Raw genomic sequence first — 21,683 nt, forward strand, 5'->3', positions numbered from 1 at the left:
ACCCAATAGAGAAGGTGGAAACAAGGTTCCATGCCATTGAAGACAGCCTGAAGAAATTGCTAAACAAAGAATGAACAGACGTCAAAGAAAACCAGAGAAAGCAGCAGAGGGAGGTGGAGGGCCAGACCTGCAGAGGGCAATGGCCTTGAACCAGGAGATCGCAGGGCAGGAGGAAAACTTGGCGCTCTGATCCGCAGAGCCCTGCAGTTCTGAGAATGTGGCAGGAAGTCTGAAGAGGGAGTGCTCACAACCGCTGACACTGCATGGCCTTCTCTGGCTGGAATTTCTGATGAAGAAGAAAAAGAAATAAGGAACTTATTGATTCAGGCAAAACCGAGGGTGCATTTGAACAAAACAGCTTCAGGGAAGTTGGGGAGTACTAGAGGCCTTTCCCCTCAATAACATCCTTTCTTCCTCCCTCAGGGAATGTTGACAGAAAAATCTTTATACATGGAGGCAGAAAGTAAAAGAGGGGAAAAAAGAAAAAAGGCTGCAGTCTTTTGGCATCTAGGCCAAAACCATAATGCAAAGCTGGACATTATGTGTCATTGGGAGCAGGTGAGGGCCAAACATTAAGAGTACTAGGTAGAAGCACACCCCCACCATGCCCCAAACATCTCAGAAGGACAAAGTCCCTTGTTTCAGATCAAGCATATCATAATCTAGTCTCCAGAAACACATGACACCTGGGCAAATGCTGGAGTGTCTTTCTGCACAGAGCAGAGCTGGGAGTTGAAGACCCCCGATGTTCCTCCCAACACTTATGATTCTGTGACTCAATTATGGAACAAAGGCCAGGATCCACTCCAAATCCTATAGCCAAAATAGAGGATGTGACCTTTACCAGGGAACCCCCCTTTTTTGCCCTACTCCAAGTGTGTGCTGCTACTGCTGTCACCAAAAGGTATTGCAAGCCCTGTCTCATAGCAAAGACTGACCAGAAGAAGGAAGCTTTTGTCTTTGGAAGAGCTGAGCAGTACAAAAAACAGGCACCCACAGGTCTGGCACAAAGGCCACAATCTCAAGACAAGTCATGCCTGCTAAAACTTGCCTGAAAGTGGCCTGGGGCTGTGCGTGATGGTCCTATTGTCATCGTGCTCTACTGTGCTGTTGATGTCTGGCTCAAGAATAGGAGGGCGGCATTCCATTATCTTGCAAGTGTACACACAGCGCTTCCGAGCATCCGTTGTGCTCCAGTACACTCGAGAGCACCTGGGAAAACATTTAAGAGTTACAACATCTACACAGAGCTGTGCATGCCTGCAAAAGCCCCTCCCTGGGGCAAGAGGAGAAGGAAGGCCAAAGACTTCCTGGGTGGTCCTCACGGCATCTTCCAGGGAAAATGACATGGATTCTGCTGCTGCCTATTCAGGAGACAGCTCCTACTTACTGATAACCAATGGGGAACAGCTTGTCTTCACAGTCAGACAGATCGCTCAGAATCCCGAGGCAGTCAATTGTCATGGACCCTACAAGAAAACCAAAGAGGCAAAGTTCTGTGTGAGGAAGGCAGTAACTAAATTCCACCAGGCACATTGCCAAGGCCAGAGGCAGAGGGCCCTCACCAATCATCATGTGGATGTTCTCTGGCTCCAGACCATGTAGAAACCTTCGTCTCAAACTAATCCCTTCAAAATCCACAAAGACTCTTCTTAGGACTTCAAAGCCATTCTCGGGAACCACCTACAGCAAGCACACACAAAAAGAGGCCTATACAGTATTAAGGTGAAAACACACAGCCTGAGCTGAGAAGAGCAGGGAAATGGGGAGGAGGGGGGGGGGGAGTACAGCTGGGCAAAGGCCTGGGGGTGGTCGCTGGGCTCACCTCTCCTTTGATCAGGTCCCGGTGGCGCTGGCAGTAGACTTTCTTATCCTCCAGGAAGACACAGTTCTTGGCCCGGGAGCACATGAAGTGATAGTTGCTTGTGCAGGAGGTCAGGCAGCAGCCCACTGTGGCACCCGACTTCAGGCAAAATTCACATCTCTGCAAGGTCCGAGGGTTGGGTTTTTAGGGAAAGCATCTTGTTGTTATAGCCAATGGCCTAAACAAATAAACTGGACTGGTGCAGCACTGTCAAAAGCAGCAACACCCCTAATATGATTATCTATGACATGCGTATCAGGTTGCCAACAAACAAAGAGAAAGCAATAGAAGTGATGCTGTTCCACCACTCATTTAGCAAACACAATTCATCTTGTCCAAAACAACCTGTTAGTAATCTGAGTGCAGCCTTTTTTCATTGTTGTTCATTTACAAACTCACACATTGTCTGGACTTCCCAATTTAATTCCAATTCAGAAGAAAGGGTTTTTTTTAACAGTTTAAAGCAATTTCTGAGCATGCAAAATGGATCAGTGATTGATTAAGAACACCAAAAAGCTGCCACAGCCACTAGCTGCAACTGCTGGCAGTTGCAGGACAGCAGCCCAAGCTGCCACCTGTGATTGAGACTTCCTACACTTCAGGCCACTGAGAGTCCACAGAAGACACTCCTTCCTAATCATTACAAGGAGGCGTGGGCACTTGCTCACATCTGTCTGCTGCAGAAGCCAGGTGATGATCTGGTTCACATGCTACTATAATAGAGCTGCTTGTGAATGTCCAAGTAACCAGTGCTTTTGATTCTTTGCAGTCCGGTACTGCTGGAAGCTGAATTCAAGGATCTCTGTCTTTTTCAGATACAACATCCTGTGAAGCCCATTACTTCTACTGTGGAGAATCATGTGAGGCTTTTGCTCTTTTTAAAGTTTGGCCATTAACATCAAACCTGAGCTGTCTTTCCATGGAGACATGCTGTGGGCTTTCCAATATTATTCTTTGCTGTTGTAACAGCAGAAGAGCAACATTTAGTTGCTTTTGAAATGTAAATCCTCATTCCTGGACAGACTCCTGAGCCCAACCTGTTCCTACTCACCAGCTGTTTCCCTCTGATCACTGCCACGTGCACATTCTTCAGGGAGCCATCGTCATCTTCAAAAACTTCAGCTGACCACAGGGCACAGTTCACATGGGTCCACTCATTCTGGCCGATGTAGAGGAGACGGCCAGCATCCTGCAAGAAAGCAGAAGGCCACCAGATACACTCAGAAATCAGGCAAGTGCACTCCCCACCCCACAACTGCTGGGCACATGTTGCAGCAGCCACAGTGAAATAAAAGCTAGCAAACATAAAGGTGGCTCATGGAATCAGACCATTTAAAGGGTCTTTGCAGCTGTCTAGCCCAACCCTCTGCTCAGAACAGAACACCCAGTGCTAGGTTATTATGATTTATTAATTTTTATACCACCCTTTGCATCCCCAGCAGACAGAGGGCTCTCCAGCCTCTGCTCAAAGACCTCTAGAGGGGGAGTATTTCACCACCCCTCCATTGTCCAGCTGCTCTTACTGTCAAGAAATTTCCTCTATTGTTCAATCCAAATCTACCCTCCTGTAACTTAAGTCTATGAGATATAACCCTTTGACCCCTGGAGTCATGGAGAACAAGCCTTTGCGAACTCTTGCATGTGACACAGCCCATTCAAGGATTTGTAGAGTGCTATTAGGTTCCACCTCAGTCTTCTCTTCGCTCAGCTAAGCATAACTGGCTCCTTATATAGGACTTGTCTTCCATACTTCTGACCATCTTTGCTATCTTCCTCTGATCCCATCCCAATTTGTCTACATCCTCCTTGATATGTGGTGCTAGAAATGAACATAGTACTCCAGATGAGGTCTGACTAGTGAAGAATAAAGTCAGCTATTCCTTCTTGTGACGTAATGATGGCTCTGTTAATGCGGACTAAGATCTCACTGCAGACACATCACACCCCTGACTTGTGTTCTGCTTGTGATAAGCTACAGTCCTGAGATACTTTTCACATACACTTCTGCCAGGCCATGTATTGCCCATTCTATCCTTGTGCATCTGATTCCTCCCACACTTGTTCAGAACTTTGCATTTGTCTCTACTGAATTTCTTTTTGTTGGGTTCTGCCTATTTTCCCTTCTGTTTTCTGGGGTCCTAGCTGTCCCTCAAAGTCCAGTACCATTTGGAACTCTGGTAAGGATTCCCTCTATGCCCTCATCCAATATTTAAATCCTTATCAGATTTCCAGTTCCCACCAAAAGTCATTGATTGTTGGAAGAATGCCAGGCCCAGAACAGAAGCCTGCAGCACTCCACTCAAAACATCTCTCCAGTTTCATGAGGAACCACTGAAAAGTGGCACTTTTCTAACTAGCTGATATTATCACCTGTCCCCATTTACAGAGTTTGCTAATCAAAATATCACAAGGAGCTTTGTAAAATGCTTTGCTGTTATCAGCTAGATTATGCCCACAGCATTTCCACAATTCACTAAGATAGTAACCTGCTTTTGTTTTTTTAAGAAAGGTAATATTAGTCCGCCTCAGCTGGACTGAGTGTGCAACAAGGATCAAGCCTGCCTTTCAACCTTAACTAGAACCAGAAGGCAAAGCCTCTACAGCTCACAACACACATTCTTGACAGAGCCACTTACATTCCCACCATCATCGCCATACTTCAAGCAAAGTGCACACTGCCGGTTATCCTCCACATCTGGAGGAGGGGTAAGTTCTGGGCTGTCCTCCAAGTTTCTGTCAGAACCTCAGAACAGAGAGAGAAATAGAAAGAGAAAGAGAGAAAGAAAGAAAGGACTGATCACTCCTGAGAAACACTGCTTGGAAGAAAATGTGGGCTGTTTACTGGAGAATAAAGTAGCTTGCAAATGCCCAGAGCAGCAAACAGTTTTAGCTGCTCGCTTGAATTGAAAAGGTTTTACTTCACTTTAAAATAAAACACAATTTAACCAACCATGCAGATGTAAGGGGGAGGCAGAGAAAGAGGCTTGGTTCAGACTTCGAAGTCCCGGCAGATGGTAGGTAAGGCAAGGAGCCTCTCTGTACCCGACTCTGGCTGGCCCAGACTTTCCCCAGGGTCTAAAGCCTGCCTCCCCCAGTGTCACCCTCATTCCCTAGCACTTCCCCCAGACAAAAAGGCTCAGTTTCTCACTGGATATAGGTGGTGTAGAAGGATGCAGTGGAGTTGGGGAGTCTGGCTCTCCAGGACCTTTGTGTTTTGGTGCTGGAATGATTTTCTTCATAAGAGGAGGTTGTTGAGCACAACTGTTTTCTTCACGCTCCTGCCACTGTGCGTAGTTATGGTCGAGTGATGGCGGCAAGACAGCATTAGGCAGCATCCCACTGCTAGAAATGAACAAAAGGTAGCATCAGACTTGGTTGCACCTGGGAGGCCCCAACTATAGCCCTTAGGCAGGTAAAGCTCCCTCATTCACTGCAAAGCTGTCTCTGCAGGGCAAGGGGCAGGACTAAGACACAGATTGGTACAAGAAGGACCACAACCCACTTCTACTTTCTAGATCAGGAACTAATTGCAGCCAGTTGCTTTGAGAAGCAGGAGAGGCCCATCTGGAAATTCAATTCTGATCTTCTTTCCAAGGGGCAAGAGCGCTGGCACCACCTTTGGCTGAAACAGGCAGGTCAATTGCAGCAAGTGAGTGCTGGAAGTGGAACAAGTTACTTACTTGGTTGTAACTTTATTAGGTTCCCAAAATCTTGATTTCTTTACACTGAACCATGGAAAAACGCGTTCCATTTGCTTAAAAACAAACAAAACACCCACAAATGTATTAGAAATGCTTTACAGGACTCAACACTAAACACTTGAAGAAGTCTACTGTCCAAGATCTCTGCAAATTTACAGTCAGGAATAATTTATTATGAACTTAAAAGTCTGCCCAGACTAGATCCTAATTTGTTTCACAGACAGCTACACAGTAGCTTGAACAGAAATATGGGTTCCTTGGGGAGTATTAAAGATGCAACTTCAGTGCACCAGTTGCCAATTTATTGAAAATAAGATGCAGCTTGGCTTACCCGAATGAAGAAGGACTTCACCATGCTGTTGGCCTTCTTAAGTTCTGGCTGCCCTCCATCAGCATTAATGGCTGCTTGGATTATCTTTACAATATCATCACTAAACTCCAGCTGCAAGATGGACACACACAGAAATCAGTTTCCTATCCTCTTCTGTGATATACTTTATCCACTCCTCTTCCCCACCTATGGGTGCTGAACATCAAGTGGCAGAAGTTCACCTTCTCCTTTTCAGTTTTTGAACTCCTTTTTATTCCCTGCCTATGTTTCAGAAGAGCAGCATGGCCAACATAAAACACTGTAGCGTGGCCAAAACATCCATGCACCTTCAAGGCACAAGGGGGGAATTTATAGCAAAAATGTAGCATTTTAGGACCACCTCAATGCAGTTCACAACAGCAAATTGATTTGTATATCCCATCATTTCCTTCTCATGGAAGCTATGATGAAAGCAAAAAGGGGATGCTGACTTAATTGTTAACGCACCACAGAAATGTAGCCTCCTTGCTCCATTTTTCTTTTCACTCCTTCCAGGTCCAGCAGCTGCTGTTCTTCTTGCTTGCTGACTTCAGTGAGCACAGGAGGGTCTGGGCCTTCTGGGGAACTTCGGGATGGGACGCTCTCTTCCGTCTCAGGATTTAAGTCGGGGGGTTTGGCCGCCTGGAGACACAACGGTAAGAGAGTACAAGTTTTTGAGCCCAGCACAAAGCATTTCATTAGTAGGTCTGTGGATAGAGGTTAAGAGCAAAAGAGCCTGCAGGATCAGGCCAATAGTCCCATCTAGTCCAACATTCTGTTCTGATGGTGGCCAACCAGATGCCTTTGGAAAGCCTGCAAGCACTACCTGAACACAAGGATCTAGTTGACTGAAAGGAGGTGCAGAAAAGTACAGCATAACAGAGGATTGGAGGAGACAAGCCCCCTTCATGTCTGAATTGTGGGAGGGGGCAACATGTCTTGGAAGGGGCTGCACTGCATCCCAGGTCACCAAGTTTGGCCCTCACATTCACACCATAGGTGAGAGTATCTGCAGGGGAAATGCCTCTATGTGAGCTGGAACCTTGGTAATACCCAGCAGAGCTCTAGACACAGACATCCACATCTAATGCATGAATGCTGAAACCCTTGGAGGCAGAGCCCTGCAGGCCTTTTCTGGCTATAGTCTACTTGGTTGGAAAAAAGGCTTAGGGGAAACAAAAACAGCAGAAGGGGCGTGATGGAAGTTTATACAACCTTGAGTGGTGCAGAAAGCACGAAAGGGGGAAGTATTTGTTTTCATGGCCCAAAATAACAGTTAGCAGTCAAGACACAGGCAAGGTAGTAATTCTTCGCATCATGCATGTAAAACTCTAGGCAAAAACTGCTTTAAGGAATAAACACAAGGAGAGGTCCACAGTGAATGGCTCTTACGGAGGGTCCTTCCCGGTTGATATGGAGCAAGGGCCACAAGTGAGGCCACAGAGAAGGGCAGCCAGTGCTGTGCAAGCTTGACCAATGACCTGGCTCAGGTTAGGCAGATACAGATGTTCCTATGGACCCCCTCCTGCCCGGAACATACTCTCTCACACATGCTGGCAATTAGCAAGGCAGAGTGGTAGCCATTGCCATATGGGTTCTGCTCATGTTATGGGTTCCTCTGTGATATCCATTACAAGACAGAATATCAAACATTTGGTTGGAACCTTTGGCTTGTCACCCTCTCTCCCTCTCCCCACTTCCTCCCCCCCCCACCTGCCACTACATTTCTAATGCTGCTTTTCTTCTAGAAACACTAGGAAGAATATTGTGCTTTCAAGTCCAACAGCACCACTCTGAACAGCCAGAATTGAGGTACATTTGTATGGTTCATAGAAGGAGAGGGAGGCCCACCTGTCTATAACGCAGCAAATGGCTGGATGTCCTGGAATTTAGTAGGGCTGTTAGAACCTGCTTCAAAGAAAGCTGCAGCTCTTTCTCCAGTGCTAGCCGCCATTCAGCAGGAGGTTGTTCTGTGCAGTTAATGCAGGTGTAAGCCACACTCTCCGGCAGGTTGGAGAGGATCTCGTACATCTCATCTGAAGGTAGACAGGGCAAGCATTAGGGGCAGAGGGCAAGCCTCGGGAGGGTAAAAGTGTCAGATCTGTGGGGAATCTGGCAGCATGGTAGGCGGTTACATTGTGCAAAGGGGCTCAGCTGTAGGGATTCCAATGCCTGTCTTGGGAAGTGATTCAACAGGGAGAGTGTCTTTCTGCACACTCTCAGGAACCCACAGCACAACTGTGGTTCCGAAGTCCACAGCTAAGCACGATTAGCTCAGGATATTCACCTCCTTGGCTTCTGCACCCTAGTCTAAGAAGAAACAACCCACCCATTAGACCAAGATGAAACTGCAAAAAGGATCTCAAGCACAAGGTTCCTAGTTGTAAATGTTCATCCTACTCCTCCATATATGTAGGGTTGGAAGCAGTCCTCACCGGAGAGGTTTTCACACTTGGAGTGGACCCAGCGGTCACATTTCCCACACTGCATCATTTTGCTCTCATAGTCATCGTCATCGTAGCATTTGTCACAGACGGGGCAGAAGTTCCCTACAAGCAAAACAGAGAGGCGGTCCAGATTTCCCACCATCAGTATACAAAGCCAAACACTCAGGGCTGGCTAGCGGTCAGGTGACTCCACACAAAGGGCAAGGATGGCTATCAGTCACTGCCACTGTTAACAGCCAGCAGCAAGTACTATACTTGCCCCCTTTCAGTGTGAAGGTGCTCCCTGCTGCCGTCCCCCGCTTCCCTAGAGGAAGTACTGAAATTTAGCAAAGCAAGGGCTGCATCTGCACATGGAACTGCAGCTGCCAGCATTTCCTAGGCCATTCAGCATGATACAGCATACTTCCGCAGCAGACCAGACCTATCATGCACCCAGTCTCTCCACACCTTTAGCGAAGAGTTTGGCACAATCGTGACACAGAGAGAAGTCGTGAGACCATTGGGCATCCCACCCTTTGCCTGGCGTTGTCGCTCCACAGCTCTTGCAGCGGACACATTTCGTGCAGATCTGGAAAGACAGACAAGGAATAAAGGGCTGCACAGCCTCTCTCTGGGATCATAGGATTCAGTCATAGCAGGCACCAAAGATGCTTCCCTCTACAGGTGAGCCATGGAACAGAAAACCATGCCTCAGCCTGCCTCTTTTGCAATGGCCAGTTGATGGGGTTGCCATATCCAGCAGTTTATGATTCAGACCGATTTTATTGAATATCCTTGTAAACAATGGACCACTTTCAACATCAGGCTAAGACACCTGGCAGTCTGATTTTAATAAGAGGGGAAGGTATCCCTGCCTACAAGTGTCCCCACAATGCAACAGAACTCACCCAAACCTTCTTTTTCTTCGTAGGTTTTGTTGGGTAATTTGGTCCCAGGCACTCTGGGTGATAGCTGTTTCGGCACTTGTTACACTCCAGCAACTGCTATGGAAACATGGAAAACAGCAGCAAGTCAAGCCTAGACGCTCCAGTAGTTGCTTTAGACCAGAGCTTTCCAAACTGTGTGTCATGACACATTAGTGTGTCAGCTGCAGTGTGTAGGTGTGTTGTACGAACACTCCCCATGCTTTTCCCGGGGCTGGAAAGGGGATTTTTTAACCTCCAGTTTGCTAGTAAAACTGAATTACTATGTTGCAAAATGATGTATGTCTAAAAAGTGTGTCACCAACATGAAAAGTTTGGAAAGCTCTGCTTTAGACATTTGATGACTCCTAGTTCAACATAAGGAAGCTGTGTTGGGGAAACTGAGCATCCCCGGCGGCCATCCCTTGCGATGCCACAAACCCCACATTCCAGAGGGACAAAAGGAGACAGGCAAGCTCATCAAGGGACTCGACTACCTTGGTGGCCTGATGCTGCCTCCCACACACATGGCAGAACTTGCAGCGACGACAGCACCAGTTTTCCAACTGGTCCTCCAGGGGGCGCTCACTGTCCTCCAAACAGAACTTGTGGAAAGGCTCACAGCACACCTGGCAATACACAAACTACAAGGGAAGGGGCAAGTCAGCAGGTCAGCCGCATCCTGCAGCAGTTGTGCACTTCAACTATTTGCCCACCAGTTTGCCCCAGATGGCTGGTTCCAGAGGGAGAGGGAGGAGGAGGAGGAGAAAGTCTTTGGTCACCCCACCCTCATGGTTTGGCCCCCAGTTTCACATAAGTTGCTTCAAAGAGGCTTAGAGAGCCCTCTTCCACCACCAAGTTCTGCACCATTTGTCTGTGGGCTGTTTTATCTCCAGAGCCCCTCTGCAAGAGCAGCATGTATTAGTGAAGCTACAAAAGGTCAACTGGTGCCTAGAGACATAAGTGCTTATCTGACACCACACCTCCTGCTTTGAGAGGCAGGTAAAGCAGCATTTCAAATGGTAGTTGAAGCTGCAGCTCTAACTGATGGCCTTTATCAGGATTCAATTCCAGCTTCAGATTTACTTTAGTTTTAGATAGCTGAAATAATATCACACACACACATACACCAAACAGCTTGGTGTGGACTGTCCCTGTGGGACCTCACCCTTACCTCCACATGCCCACTGCTGGCACAGAGGAAGCAGACCACCCTGGGAGTTATCGGGACAGAGGTCAGGATACCCAAACCGCCCATTTCCCAAACGTTCTCAGCCTCACAGTCCTCCTAAAAAACACAAAAGGAAGAACATGGAAAGGGAATTATCCTTACACCAGGCCCAGGGGTGGTGGAAATGACAAGAACTGGAGCAAAGCACGAAGATCCTGTACACATCACTATGAAAATGTTTTGTTTGCCAAAGCTTTTGTTACATACAAAGGAATGTGCTGGATGGAGTTACTTAACCTCGGTTCTCTCCACACCAGTGATACATACCTAGACATCTTCTAAAGGGCATGTGGCAGCAGTATATGCATGCCGATGTACTGCCTAACTAATGCTGTTGCTAACAATAAAGACTCTCCTAGGGTATTAAGAGCCTCAGGAGGCTGCCTCGGTTTACGGAAACTGCTGGTATTCCCTTTTGTATTCATCACTCTTTCTCATCCTCCTGTGTGCTATCTTAAGAAGCAACAGGCTCTACAGAAAACTAAACAACTTTCACCAGAACAGGTCTTTGTAGAAAGAGATGTCGCCACATCCTACAAACCCCCAAGGCCAGGTTTCTGGCGGAGAAAGGCAGGGGCACCTCCCCAAACCACCCTGTTACCTTGAAGTCTACTCGGATCCTGTGGACTCCATCTATGAGGGGTTTCTGTTTGGAGCTGTTCCCATTTGATAAAGTGCTCAACAGGTTGAGGGTACCATTATCTGGCTTGCTGACTGGGGGTGGTCTCTCCTGGTGAAAGAGGGCAAAAAAATGGCATTTTCTTTGCTCAAGCAGCAGAAGGAAAACCAACATTCAATATATATGCAGTTACTTATGGGCTGGAATCTAAGGAGGACTCTCTTCTTTCACATTTTGCAAAGCAAAGAGCAACAGGGGTTTCAGAAACTGGAAAGCAAAATCTGAAATTTTGAACTGGTCAGTCTTGTTTTGAAAGCAAACTCAATCCAGTAGGTATCCACCCCCAGACATGAATTGGAATCTATTAGTGTTAAAAGGTGCACGGCCTTGTCTTTTCTGGAGGGGAAGGCCATTCCATGCACAAACTATTGGCGGGGGGGGGGGCGGAGAGAAGAAATAAAAAACCATAGTGAGAAGCATCATCATCTGCACACCAACCTGACCTTTGGAGAGTCAAGCAAAAGGACCCCTAAGAGCCTAGAGCCACTGTAAAAGCAGCCCATCTGTAGGTGGTGCCATCACAGGGTCAGAACTTGTACCAAAGGGCATCCTCAACTTGTGCTGTCTTCATGGGCTCTCTAAAAGCCAGGAGAGCTACATGCAAGGAACCAACTATGAAAAAAGCTCTTTCTGTTCACTGGAGACATAGAGCAACTTGCAGGTTACCTTTTCTTTTGGCTTCTGTTTCACTGGTAAGCTTGGACGAGGAGTTACTTTCTTCTGTCTGCTTTGCTCGATCCCTAGGAAAAGTACAAATGCAGTTTGTTAAAAGCCAAGAGTTGCTTCTAGCAGTCAAACAGAATTTGGGGACTTAAGGAGACAACAGCAACCTCTTAAGACACTGTTGTGGAAAGCTGAAAACAAAACACAGTGAACTAGCAATTCCAATTTGTTAGGGAGGAGTGGGCACTATAGGATTTCCTGCAGCTCACCACACACTTGCTAACCTGCCCAGGTGTGTCCAAGGCTGCTCTTTCCTGACCCACTTAAGAGCCCAATTAGTACAGCAGATGTGTTCACATCTCTTCCATGAAGTCCAGAGGTGGACTGCTTGACTTTGCAGAGGCAGCTAACAACTACCTTTGCTGCAATTGAATACCTACCCACTTCTGGTGGTGGAGCTGCCTTCTTCTTGGGCTCAGCAGGGATGGTTTTGGGGGCTTCCTTTTTTGGTGGGCCTGTACTAGGCGGTGGGGTGGGAGGCACCTGCGTGGGGGGCGGTGCCTGCTGCTTGCCAGCCTTCCGGGCTGCAGGGGGAGGGGCCTGCTTGGTGTCTGGGGGAGGCGGAGTCAGTGGTGGTGGGCCCTCCTCACTCTTCTCCTCACTGGGCTTCCGGGCAGGTTCACTGCCCCTTTTGGAGGCATGATCCTCTTTCGCCAAGGTGAGCTGAGGAGCAGCTGCTTTCTGTCCAGCCTCTGGCTGGCTCTTCCCAGCATGGATCTCTTTCTTTTCACTGGACTTGGATTTCTTCTCTTTCTTTTTCACAGCTGTAAAGCAAAAGCAGCACCTGAGATGCAATGACCGATAGCGCAGCCTATGGCACTGGCCTCCCCCAAGTGACCAACAGCCAGAGGGGAGGGTGGTGCCTAAGGAGGATACGCCAGCCTGCCCACGGCCTCACTGCCTAGATGGAGCTGAGGCTGAAGCAAAGACTCTGCAGCTGTTAACTATGCCTTTCTCTCCCCATCACAATAAAAATAAGGAAAAAAAGGCACCTACCTTTGGCTTGCTTCTGGAGATAGGCTTTTGATGGCATCCACTGCAAATTCTGACACTTCCTCATCCTAGGGGGGAATAAAGGAAGGAGATGGCAAGATGCCTCACCCAACACAAACAAGCCTTTGGATTCCCAGGCATGTTGCAGGCTGCTGCATCTCAAGTGGAAAGATATCTGCTTTGGAGCCATGCCAAAGTTCGAGATCAATGGCAGACCAATCTGGCTAAAAGGATGAGAAAGATCGCCCCAGCAGCACCAACTCTGCTGTGTCAGCCTTACTTCTATGCCGAAAAGCAACTACTTTTGAAACATCTTCAAAAAGCCTTACTTTCAAGATGCGAAGAAGATAACTGTTCTCCCTCTTTGTTTAAAATCTGAAACCTTGCTCTGAGGTTTGGCCAAGCCACTGTGAGGAAGGCTGCTCAGAGGAAGCATGCTGTGGCACATATTCACCAAAGGGATCAACTCTCCACACTACACTTTAGTTTTCACGTTCAGCAGAATACACAGCAGGGTCAACCCAAAACCTGAAAAGGCTGAAGAAAAGAGGAGGTAGATCTCTCCACTGCCCCACCCAACCCTGTCCATTTCCCTGCCACTCTCTTGAGAGCCCCCAACTGCCACTTTGAACTCCAAGAGGAAGAAAAGGCAGCAGCCAAGCTCAGAGGATGACAGTCACTAGTCTTCTGCTCCTTAGCTCTTCTCTGATGCAAGTGAAAGGATCTTCCTATGGCTAAATATTTTATAGGAAGACAGGGTAGAAGCACCACAAACCAACAACGGAGGGCCTTATTCCCAGAGCAACAGGAGGGCAGGGGCGGGCTTCACACCCACACACTTACTTGCAGCACTGCTTCTTGATGTTCCGCCCACCAAACTTTGGCTTATCCAGGCAATTTGTGCAGACACCACAGTCCTCTGGGACCTGGCAGCCTGGGCACTGCCCACAGCGCCTTGACCGCCGGCCTTTCTTCACAGGGGGCTCCTGGGGGGCCTTGTTTCTGGTAACTGGCTTGATAGGTTTGATGGGAGGTGCAAGGGGCTCGGCATCTTCTGAACCTGCAACCGAGGACTTGTCTGTGAAATGAAAGACCAGCTATTAATTCAGCAATCAATAAAGGAGAAGTGAGTCCTCAACAGAACTGACTTTGCTGGCCATTGCTGGTTTCTCAGAACAGCTTCACAGCGGGGCCCATCCAGATTTCCTACAAACACAACTCCTTCATCCTACAGCCTCGCATACCTTCCCCTGCCACCGATGCACCCTTGGAGAAAACAGCACCCTTCAGCATAAATTCAGACACTTACCATCGTTCCCCATGGAAGACAGTATCTTCTCTCGTTCTTCCCATGGTAAGGCACTCAGAGTGGGCATGTCATCTGGAAAGACGGCTCGCTTGCGGCCTAGTGCTACAGCTGCCCTTCTGCAAACATGCTTTATGCGTGGCCCTCGCACGGAGGTCTCTGAAGAATCACTCTCTTGACCCTAAATTCCAAGCAGGGCAAGAACACAGGAAAAGGCTGTTAAGACACAATCAACCATCCCACAGGGAGCGATTCAAGTTCAAAAGCAAAAAGCAGTTTGTCCAGCAGAAGGTTAAAGACCTCTGAACCTTCTCTAAATGTGTTTTCAAATGGAGGACACAGCAGAAATCAAAAGTAGTTTCCCCCCCCCCAATGAACAGTAACCTTTTAAGTGTAAAAATACTTAACTAAGGCCAAGACTTGCAAAGAAAGGAACAATTCCTGCCACTACTTACATAAAATGCATCAAACAGCTAGTTATGTACCTCATGCGTGACCAAAAGCCCACCAAATCCTACACCTGTTAGAAAAGTGCAACAGCTTTGGGGAGACATCTGGTAACTGCCATCCCTTGGCTGCTGTGTATTTGTTTGTATGTGCGTGTGTGTATATGTCTGGCCAGGGTGGGTTGAGATTGTCTTTGGTAAAAGGTAAGTGGAAGCATGAATAATAATAATTTATTATTTATACCCCGCCCATCTGACTGAGTTTCCCCAGCCACTCTGGGCGGCTCCCAATCGAGTGTTAAAAACAATACAGCATGAAGGTAAAAGGCTGCAGTGAGAAAACTCTCACCAGTAATTCAAAAAGGAAGGCGCCATTGCTTTCCCTTGGGATGGGCAAGACATGATATCAAGGCAACAGGAAGCTTCAAAAAGACACCTCAGTAGGAACTGTGACTCCAAAGCAGAGGCAGCTAAATGATGATCTGAGGTCACGCTCTGGTTTGCTTACAGGGACCTAGAAACCTGAGACACTGCACCCTACTCAGGCCACTTATGCCAAGAGCTTTGGCCTCCCTCTCATGGTGCCAGCCAGGCACCGCATGGCCTTCTATTGTCATAGTTATTTCCCTTCGTGTGCTACCTCTTTTTCAAACCACTACTTTGGGGGTAAATACCTGTCCTTTTGGCTGATCCACCTGCTTCAGGGACTTGCTCTTCTCAATCTTATACAGCTGGGCTTTTGCTTTCTTGAGGAGGCTGGCCACCCTCTTGTCAGTCATTGGAAGTTTGTCTGCATGAGCCAGCACTGAGCTGATGGAGGAATGTTTCACAATGTTGACTGAAGCAGCAGCTGGGAGACGCAGGGATTCTTCCTTTTCCATGGAAGGAGCAGCCAATCCAAGTTCCAGACTGGATTTCTCTAACCCCCCTCGGCCTTTCTTGGGCAGTTTGGTCTTGATGATGGCTGCTGCTGAGTCTACAAGAACCACAGCAGGCACATCTGCTGCTGGATCAGCAGTCGCTGATTTCTTCCGGCCTGCAGTTTTTTTGGCAGAAGAGGAAATGGCTACATCTTCACGGACAACTTTTCCTTTGGAAACTCGAGTCAGTGGGAACAAAGTTGAGCTGCTCTGAATCTCTGGAGCCTTTTTCCTTTTCTCTTTCCTGGACTCCCGCTTATTCTCTTTCTCCCTCTCTCTATCCCTCTCTCTGCTCTTCTCCTTCTCAAGACCTTTGTCACTTTCTTTATCTTTGGATGGTTCCTCACTGGAGGCTTTGTCTCTGTTCTTGCCCCTCTCCGTTTGGGGACTTGTTGTGAACCATGGAAAGAGGGGAGTGGGGCTCCCGGATGAGAAAGGCTCAGCCGGAATGCTTGCCTGCTTCCTCGGTCTCTGGCTTTTCTCTGCCGACTCCCCAGGATGGGAGAGAGAATGGGAAGGAAAAGTAAAAGTGGAGTTTAAGGCACTGGTGGTAAGGGAACCCACAGGAATGCTTGTCAGCGAGGAAGAAACTGATGAGGATGGAGTGAGAGTGGACAGGTCAGAGGTGCTTAGTCTTCCACTTCTCGTCCTCATGGAGTGCGAAGGAGATCTGGGTTCTGATCGAATTGGGCTGAACCCTCTCTTCTTCCGTTTCTTCGAAGAGGATGCTGCTGCAGTGCTTCCTGCTGCCGATCGACTAACTGAAGAAGGCAAAGTTACAGACTCAAAGATGCGTGAGTGGGCCTCACTTGGGGTGAACCTTGGAGCTCGTAGCAAGGGGCTCCTTTTGTGTAGGTCAAATCTTGTTCCAGAGTGAAGAGGAGAAAACAAGCGGGCTGGAGCTGCAGCTCCAGGCGTTGAAAACCCAGAGGCAAAGCCGACATCCTCAGGGGTCAGCGGAGGAGGCCTGAAGTTATCAAAGATGGGCTTGCGGATGAGACCTTCTTTGGCATACTTGGCTGAGGAAAAGTACTGGGGTTCGGACCTAGAGTGCTTTAGAGAGGTCCAACGGAATGTTGGCTCTCGAAGAATCGACTTCCGCTTTTCTTGCATGGGAGCAGCTGAGGAGGGCAGAAAGGGCGATGCCAAAGGGATGGTGGGGGGCATAAGCCAAGGGGCATGGTCTGAAATGCCGGCAGCTGGCTGGAGTGGTGGCGGTGGGGTGAGAAGCGGTGGTGGAGGAGAGGAAGACGATGACTGCTGCTGCTGGGACACACTTTGGAGGCTGGGCAGTTTTTTAGCTGCTTTGGGCACAAAATTTCTCTCTGCCATAGAAAACCTCCTCCTCCTCCTCTCGCCACTCTCGTTATCAGGGGAAGGGGATGTGGGCAACGGAGGGTGAACTTCTGGAGTATTGCTGCGTTCTTCAGATAAGGCCTGCATCTCTTCAGAGGCCTGAGAATCTGTGGATGTGTCAACACTGGGACTGCTGGACCGTGAGGAATCTGAAGACACCTGAGAGGAGTGCTGAGAGGCGCCGCTAGACTTCTCACTGGACCCACAAGAGGGAGCACTGAAGCGGCTATTTGGTGTGGATTCCGGACGGGCTATTTTGATTGGTGGATCATAGTCTTCATCTTCAATGAAGCGCTTGGGAGTTTTAATGATCCGCGAAGAGATCGCACTCACCACTGGCATAATGAACTGCCGGATGTTTTTGAGCTGCGTCCTCCCCTTCCGGCCTTGAAGCTTTGCTGCTTCTTTCTCGATCTTCTTCTGGGCCCCCTTTTTAGCCCTCTGCAAGAGTTGCTTGGCAATCGTGGCATCCGTCCTCTTGGAGGAAGGGATGATCCTCACAGGCCTGCGGGGGCTCTGCCTCACAGCTGGCTTCTCATCCTTCGACAGGGGCGAGACTCCATCTTTCTCCTTTCGCACCTTCTGGGCCTTCTCTAACGGAGAACTCACAACTAGAGCTGGTGCAGTCTTCAAGCGATCGGAAGATGGTGGCCTTCCTCTCCTGCGTACAATCTGAACCCCTTTTCTTCCAATCTGGAGCTTTCCAGATTTGAATTTAGACTTCAGTGGAGAGAGTTTTCCTGCTCTTAGTTTCTTAATTTTTGCAGCATGCTGAAATGTAGTGGAAGGTGCTCGCTTTATTTTCTTTATATTCTCTTTTTCCTCCTTGCCTCCTTTCTGAGCATCTGGAATGACCTCTTTGCGGGTGATCTTGAACTTCACACTGCTAAGTGCAGGAGGCCTCCCTCGTCGCTTTTCTGCACTTTTCAATTCTTTCCTCTTTAATTTTTCCATGGAGATGGGTTCTGGTTTGCTTGAAGGTGAAGACACAGGTGAGGACTCTGAGAGCACAACTGAACTTCGGTCTGAGCTGTTTCGGGGTCTCCCACGAGGTTTGCGTGCGCTAGGCTTGACTGAGGCTGCAGGTAAAGTGAAGGAAGGGGAAAGAAAGTGCACATTCAGCTTCTCTGCAAGATGGGAATAAGTGTGTGCATTTCAAAGTCACATGGTATGCAAACAGGCTATTGAAAACAAAGAAAACAAAAGTATTTAAACAAGCATTATACATAATGCTTGTTAACTGTTGGAACCAATAGCTTCTGCTACAGGAAAAGGATTTCTCTCCAGTTGACTGTTAAAGTACTTAAGTTTTCCCTACCATGAAAGCTAGTAGCTCTGGAGATTTGCTGGTCAGTTCCACTTGTTTCTTTCCAAAAATGTAGACTAAGGATAGTATTCAGGATAAACCAAATTGAAAGCCCACTATGTATTGTTGCATTGTTTACTTTTAAAACGTTGCTCATGTTAAAGACAAATGAGAGGTATTATACAATATGCACTTGATTTGACACCTATTTAAGTACTCAACCCATCAATCCTTGCAAGCCAAAGGCCCCCCCCCATCCCTGTAGCAGAGCTTAGTCACATCCCTACCGATAAGGTGGAGAGAGATAACATGCGTTACCTCAATGGTTTGTGGCACTAGTGCAGTCTTCAGACCAGGCCCATGTAGACCGTTTTAAGAAAAAACTCCCATGAACCTGACAAGACAGTAGCAAACTGAACATACCTGTGGGAGATTTGGTGGGACTTTGTCCTTTGGCCTCATCATCTGAACCAAAGCCTATGAACTGCTCATCCTGCAAAAGAGAGAGAGAGAGGCAGTTTAATAGACTAGAAATATCTACAGCAATGCTGATTGCTTGGTCCCAGGTAAGTGGAGGATGAAAATAAGTAGTAAAAAGCCCCATGGGGGGGGGGGTTGCTAGAGTACCACCAATGTAAGGCTATCAGTGGCTACTAGTCATGATGGCTGTAGACTAGTTCCAGTATAGGAATCAGCATACTTTTGAATACTAGTGTCTGGGCAGCTGAAGAAGGGAGAGTGCTCCTGCTGTGCTTATGTCCTGCTTCCTGATGGACTTCGCATAAGAATCTAGTTGGCCCCTGTGAGAATTGATGTTCTAGATGAGCCTTTGGTCTGATCCAGCTGCAGGGCTCTTTTTGTGTTCTTAATGCAAACTCAGCTATATATGATAATGAAACTGTGTCTTACAAACCACAAGGGAAATGCTAGATAAAATCTAGGACTGAAGGGCAGGACATGAAAACGCATGAATGAAACTGAAAAGCACCACACTGAGGCTGCCCTCTCTGGAAAGGCTATCTGACGATCACTGGCCTATGGCCACTTCTGCTGGATGGACCACATGGCAGCCACACTCCTCTTCTACAGTAACCACTTTTGCTCACCAGCACAGAACTAAATGATCAAACTCACAGCCACAAGGTATGGTGTTGGCCATATCCTAAAAAGGATCATACAAACTCATTGAGAAGGGAAGGCTTATCAATAGCTACTAGTCAGGATGGCTAAAATGGGACCTCTGAGTCCCTGGATGCCAGATGCTGAGAAACAATTATGATGGAGGGGGTGGAGCTGCTCCTTGCATGTGGGTTCCCAGGAGCATCTGAATGACTGCCAGTTACTATTATGCCAGATCCAATTCTTGTGGCCTTAACCTGAAGCTAAAAGGACACCAGCCATCCCATCCTGCAGGTGCTAGTTCTTCCATATTTCAGGGGTGGGGGAACTCCTCTACTTGCCTGTGGCATTAAACACTGCCAAAAATGAGATAGGCCACCCAAGGTCAGCATGGCAGGGAAATCCCTGTACCAACTGTGACAAGGATCCTACTTCCCCCAAGTGTAGCTCCCTAAGCAGGAAGTGGCAACTGTTCAATTATCTGAATGGAAAGAGGTGTGCTTTGGGACAAATGAGGCGGCTGACAAACCTTGCTGGCTCTGCTCATGTGTGTTCCCAGTTGCAGGCATTTTACTTGCCCCATAAACCTTAATGGAAGAATCAACTGCAGGATTCAAACTGGATGGGAAGAGTTCACCGCTGGCAACCATTCCAAGCAGAACACCATGCACAGGGTGAAGTGGCAGGAGGGTCCCCTCTACCTCAAGCAGAAAGAAGCCACTATGGCAGCAGGCCCCGGATAGCCTAAACTGGAAGTGCCATTCCTGCCTGCTAGGTCTGACAGGAGGAGGGCTGGAACTACACCCCCAATGAAAGAAAGAGAGGAGGCGGCACCTGTGGCAGCCTTTGACTCATACAGTGGTACCTCAGGTTACATATGCTTCAGGTTACAGACTCCGCTAACCCAGAAATAGTACCTCGGGTTAAGAACTTTTCAGGATGAGAACAGAAATCGTGCTCCAGCGGCGTGGCAGCAGCAGGAGGCCCCATTAGCTAAAGTGGTGCTTCAGGTTAAGAACAGTTTCAGGTTAAGAACGGACCTCTGGAACGAATTAAGTACTTAACCCGAGGTACCACTGTATTCCAAGCTCTTTACAGCTATCAAGCCTGGAGGCTCATGGTGATCACTTAACTCAAGGTCATCCAGAGGACCAGCCTTCATTTTTGTGTGTGCACCCCTTCAGCATACTTTTTTGGGGTAAATGGAGTACCCTGGCTTTGCCCAGAACTACAGGTGTTGCTTCCAGTTCTCCATGTTTAACTACAGCAGGTCACCCTTGCAATCTGTTGTTCCCAGGGAATGCAGATCATTCCATTGCCACCTAAAGGATTTTCCAGAATACAGCTCTGTGTATGTGCACAAACATACCACACACACACACACACACACACACACACACACACGTGTACTTGATATAGGAAGAAACATTAATTCTGGGAAGAGCTGTGCTGCAGGAACAGCTGATTCAAGATGAGAGTCATCTGCTGGAAGTCAGTTCTAGAAAAGCAACTTGAGGAACAGCTGCTTTTTGGCTGCCTTTCTTCAAAATTCACAACACTGGACTGCAAAGAGGTGGCTTGTTTTTCAGCATTACGTCAAGCGGCAAATTCTCTTACTAGCATTGGCAGGAGGGAGGGGTAGGGTGTGTACAGAAAAGCAGGCAACATGCCTGCAGATTTCTCTAAAGCAGAATATTTCATGAAAGATAAATTCAGCTGCAGCCTCTGCATCTGAGCTGAATCAAGCAGAGCTGCGTAAAGAGAATTGCTGTGGTGAAAGCGCATCACTCACAGGCCCTGGTTTTGCACACAGCACTGCAAAGAGCAGCAGCTTCATCATATCTCCTCTGCCAGCCACTCCCCTTGGACACGTGGGGCTCCCTGCAAGAAGTAAACAATGTTCGGCTGAGGAAGGACTGAGGCTTCCTCTACAAAGCTGGCCGAAAATTACAGCTGGTTAATATCAACAGAGACTGCTCTGCAAAGCACAAGGGTAGCCTTTGTAGCTGCTAAGCTGGGAGAAAGATCCATGGACAAGCAAGCAGGGAGAGAAGTTTGGGCATGTGACCAAAGCTTCAATTCTTCCATTTCCCCCTTCCTAGAAAGCAAGCACATCAGTCCCAGGCATCCTGAAAGGAACAGCAGCCTTGACTAACAGCTGGAAAGCCAAAGTTGGGCTCTAACGAGCTTCAAGGGAGGCAGTTCAAAAAGATCAAAGGCTGTAAATCCTCCAGCCACTCTTTGCAATGATTTCCTGCTGTTGTGAGTCCAACTTAAGGAGGAAGAGAGGGAGGCAGAAAGGCAAAGCAATTCCAGACTACCTAGGGATGGAATCTGCGTA

General features: G+C 48.0%; 1 protein-coding gene across 1 annotated transcript in view; it reads right to left on the bottom strand.

The window, feature by feature from the left end:
* Positions 1-21,683, bottom strand: part of KMT2A (lysine methyltransferase 2A) — a 47,249-nt gene that overhangs the window by 14,775 nt on the left and 10,791 nt on the right. The window contains exons 2-26 of the mRNA XM_083588248.1: positions 18,647-18,716; positions 15,316-17,996; positions 14,199-14,376; positions 13,733-13,967; positions 12,893-12,957; positions 12,277-12,660; positions 11,840-11,913; positions 11,096-11,224; positions 10,438-10,551; positions 9,761-9,907; positions 9,249-9,344; positions 8,809-8,929; positions 8,350-8,463; positions 7,766-7,950; positions 6,383-6,556; positions 5,897-6,007; positions 5,545-5,618; positions 5,013-5,206; positions 4,501-4,607; positions 2,916-3,053; positions 1,826-1,984; positions 1,566-1,683; positions 1,391-1,469; positions 1,052-1,212; positions 128-286 (exon numbers count right to left, since the gene is read on the bottom strand). Coding sequence (XP_083444374.1) covers positions 128-286; positions 1,052-1,212; positions 1,391-1,469; positions 1,566-1,683; positions 1,826-1,984; positions 2,916-3,053; positions 4,501-4,607; positions 5,013-5,206; positions 5,545-5,618; positions 5,897-6,007; positions 6,383-6,556; positions 7,766-7,950; positions 8,350-8,463; positions 8,809-8,929; positions 9,249-9,344; positions 9,761-9,907; positions 10,438-10,551; positions 11,096-11,224; positions 11,840-11,913; positions 12,277-12,660; positions 12,893-12,957; positions 13,733-13,967; positions 14,199-14,376; positions 15,316-17,996; positions 18,647-18,716 — 6,067 coding nt within the window. The remainder of the gene's footprint in view (positions 1-127; positions 287-1,051; positions 1,213-1,390; positions 1,470-1,565; positions 1,684-1,825; positions 1,985-2,915; positions 3,054-4,500; positions 4,608-5,012; positions 5,207-5,544; positions 5,619-5,896; positions 6,008-6,382; positions 6,557-7,765; positions 7,951-8,349; positions 8,464-8,808; positions 8,930-9,248; positions 9,345-9,760; positions 9,908-10,437; positions 10,552-11,095; positions 11,225-11,839; positions 11,914-12,276; positions 12,661-12,892; positions 12,958-13,732; positions 13,968-14,198; positions 14,377-15,315; positions 17,997-18,646; positions 18,717-21,683) is intronic.

Source organism: Podarcis filfolensis, assembly GCF_964270895.1.
Source record: "Podarcis filfolensis genome assembly, chromosome: 15".
Taxonomy (NCBI): domain Eukaryota; kingdom Metazoa; phylum Chordata; class Lepidosauria; order Squamata; family Lacertidae; genus Podarcis; species Podarcis filfolensis.